Source organism: Chelonoidis abingdonii, chromosome 8, assembly GCF_003597395.2.
Source record: "Chelonoidis abingdonii isolate Lonesome George chromosome 8, CheloAbing_2.0, whole genome shotgun sequence".
Taxonomy (NCBI): domain Eukaryota; kingdom Metazoa; phylum Chordata; order Testudines; family Testudinidae; genus Chelonoidis; species Chelonoidis abingdonii.
In genome coordinates this window covers 9525886-9527303 of record NC_133776.1, presented here as the reverse complement: position 1 = coordinate 9527303, position 1418 = coordinate 9525886, and the positions used below count along the sequence as shown (strand labels likewise).

The 1418-nt window shown below is 49.6% G+C and overlaps 1 protein-coding gene across 2 annotated transcripts in view; it reads right to left on the bottom strand.

Annotated features, from left to right (window-relative positions):
- MCF2L2 (MCF.2 cell line derived transforming sequence-like 2) overlaps positions 1 to 1418 on the bottom strand; it is a 318915-nt gene that overhangs the window by 157371 nt on the left and 160126 nt on the right. For both annotated transcript variants that reach the window (XM_032803865.2, XM_032803866.2), the window contains exon 13: positions 928 to 1105. In XM_032803865.2, the coding sequence (XP_032659756.1) occupies positions 928 to 1105 (178 nt within the window). The remainder of the gene's footprint in view (positions 1 to 927; positions 1106 to 1418) is intronic.

Here is a 1418-nt window from a genome sequence, read left to right as displayed (position 1 = left end):
AGGGCAATCCAGGGAAAAACGGCGCGAAAGGATTGTCAGCTGTTGTTTTCCCGGAGGAAGGAATGACTGACGACATTTACCCAGAACCACCCGCGACAATGATTCAACCCAGAATTCCAAGGGGCGGGGGAGACTGCGGGAACTATGGGATAGCTACGGAATAGCTACCCACAATGCAACGCTTCAGAAATCGACGCTAGCCTCGGACCATGGATGCGCAACGCCGAATTACTGTGCCTAGTGTGGCCGCGTGAAATCGAATTTATAATATCAGTTTTATGAAACCGATTTTAGCTAATTCGATATTATCGCGTAGTGTAGACATGGCCTGAGAATAGCCTGACTGACTCATTGCTTTGTGCACTTGGTAAGTGTCCCCATGTGAGCCAAAGTGATGAGATAATTGATTAAGTACCAGGTGATGATTAACCAATCAACAAGTGGACTCAGCTCATGAGCTGAGGAGGGTTAAAAGGGAGACAGGAAGAGAGGGGTAGGCTGAAAGGGAAGCCCAGAGAAGCTCAGGATCTCAGGGAGATGAGAGCTTTCCCACCTTCTCCCCTGGGTCTGGGAGAAGGTAAAAGTCATATGCTGTAGGGAACAACCACTTGTTTAGCTTGTTGTAAATAACACACATGGTGTTGAACTTGCCACTGGAGCATGTGAGGATTGTGTACAACATGGAGTATAGTGTGAGGGAATCCTGCCCTGTGACAGGGAGTTGGAAGTTTTCTTGGTAGATCCATAACCCGATTCGCCCTCACCTATCTCTGCATGCGCATGAATATTTCACAGCTGACTCTGAAGCCTGGGCTCACGGTGCTGACACTGAATCTCAAGCATAAGCTTTCAGTTTGGTTATTGGACTGAACAGAACTGTGAGAACAGAATGGGTGTGTGTCTGAAAACCTTCTCTCTGAGGCTTACTTAATGGTGCTGGTCTAGTGCTCTTGGGTGATGCTCGCTTGGGGGAGGATTCAGGATGCGGGGCGACAGGTTGTACCGGCCGAGTCTGCTTGGCTGCCAGCTTCTTCAAACTCACTTGCCTCTTGTCAAACATTTCTTGCACGTCTTCTAGTTTTTGTAGAACTTTTTGGACATTGGCCTGTATGCAGAACAGATGTGGAGTAGATGTCATTCATGGCTGGACAGAACACTAGGGTGGGATCCTTGTACCCAAACCTCAGACTAACAGCATTAGGCAGTAGCTCACTCTGTCTTAGAATAGTGCAGCAGCTGCTCTCTGCAGGCACTCTACTCCCACTGAGTACCTCCCTCTGCACAATCCCTGACCCAGGCTTCGGGGTGCTATCCCAAAGGGAATCCTTGTGTGAGTAAGGACCATAGGCAGCAACTTTTCATGGCACCAGTGGGTGCTTAACCCCTCCCACCCCATGGTCCCGCCCCACCTCCACCCC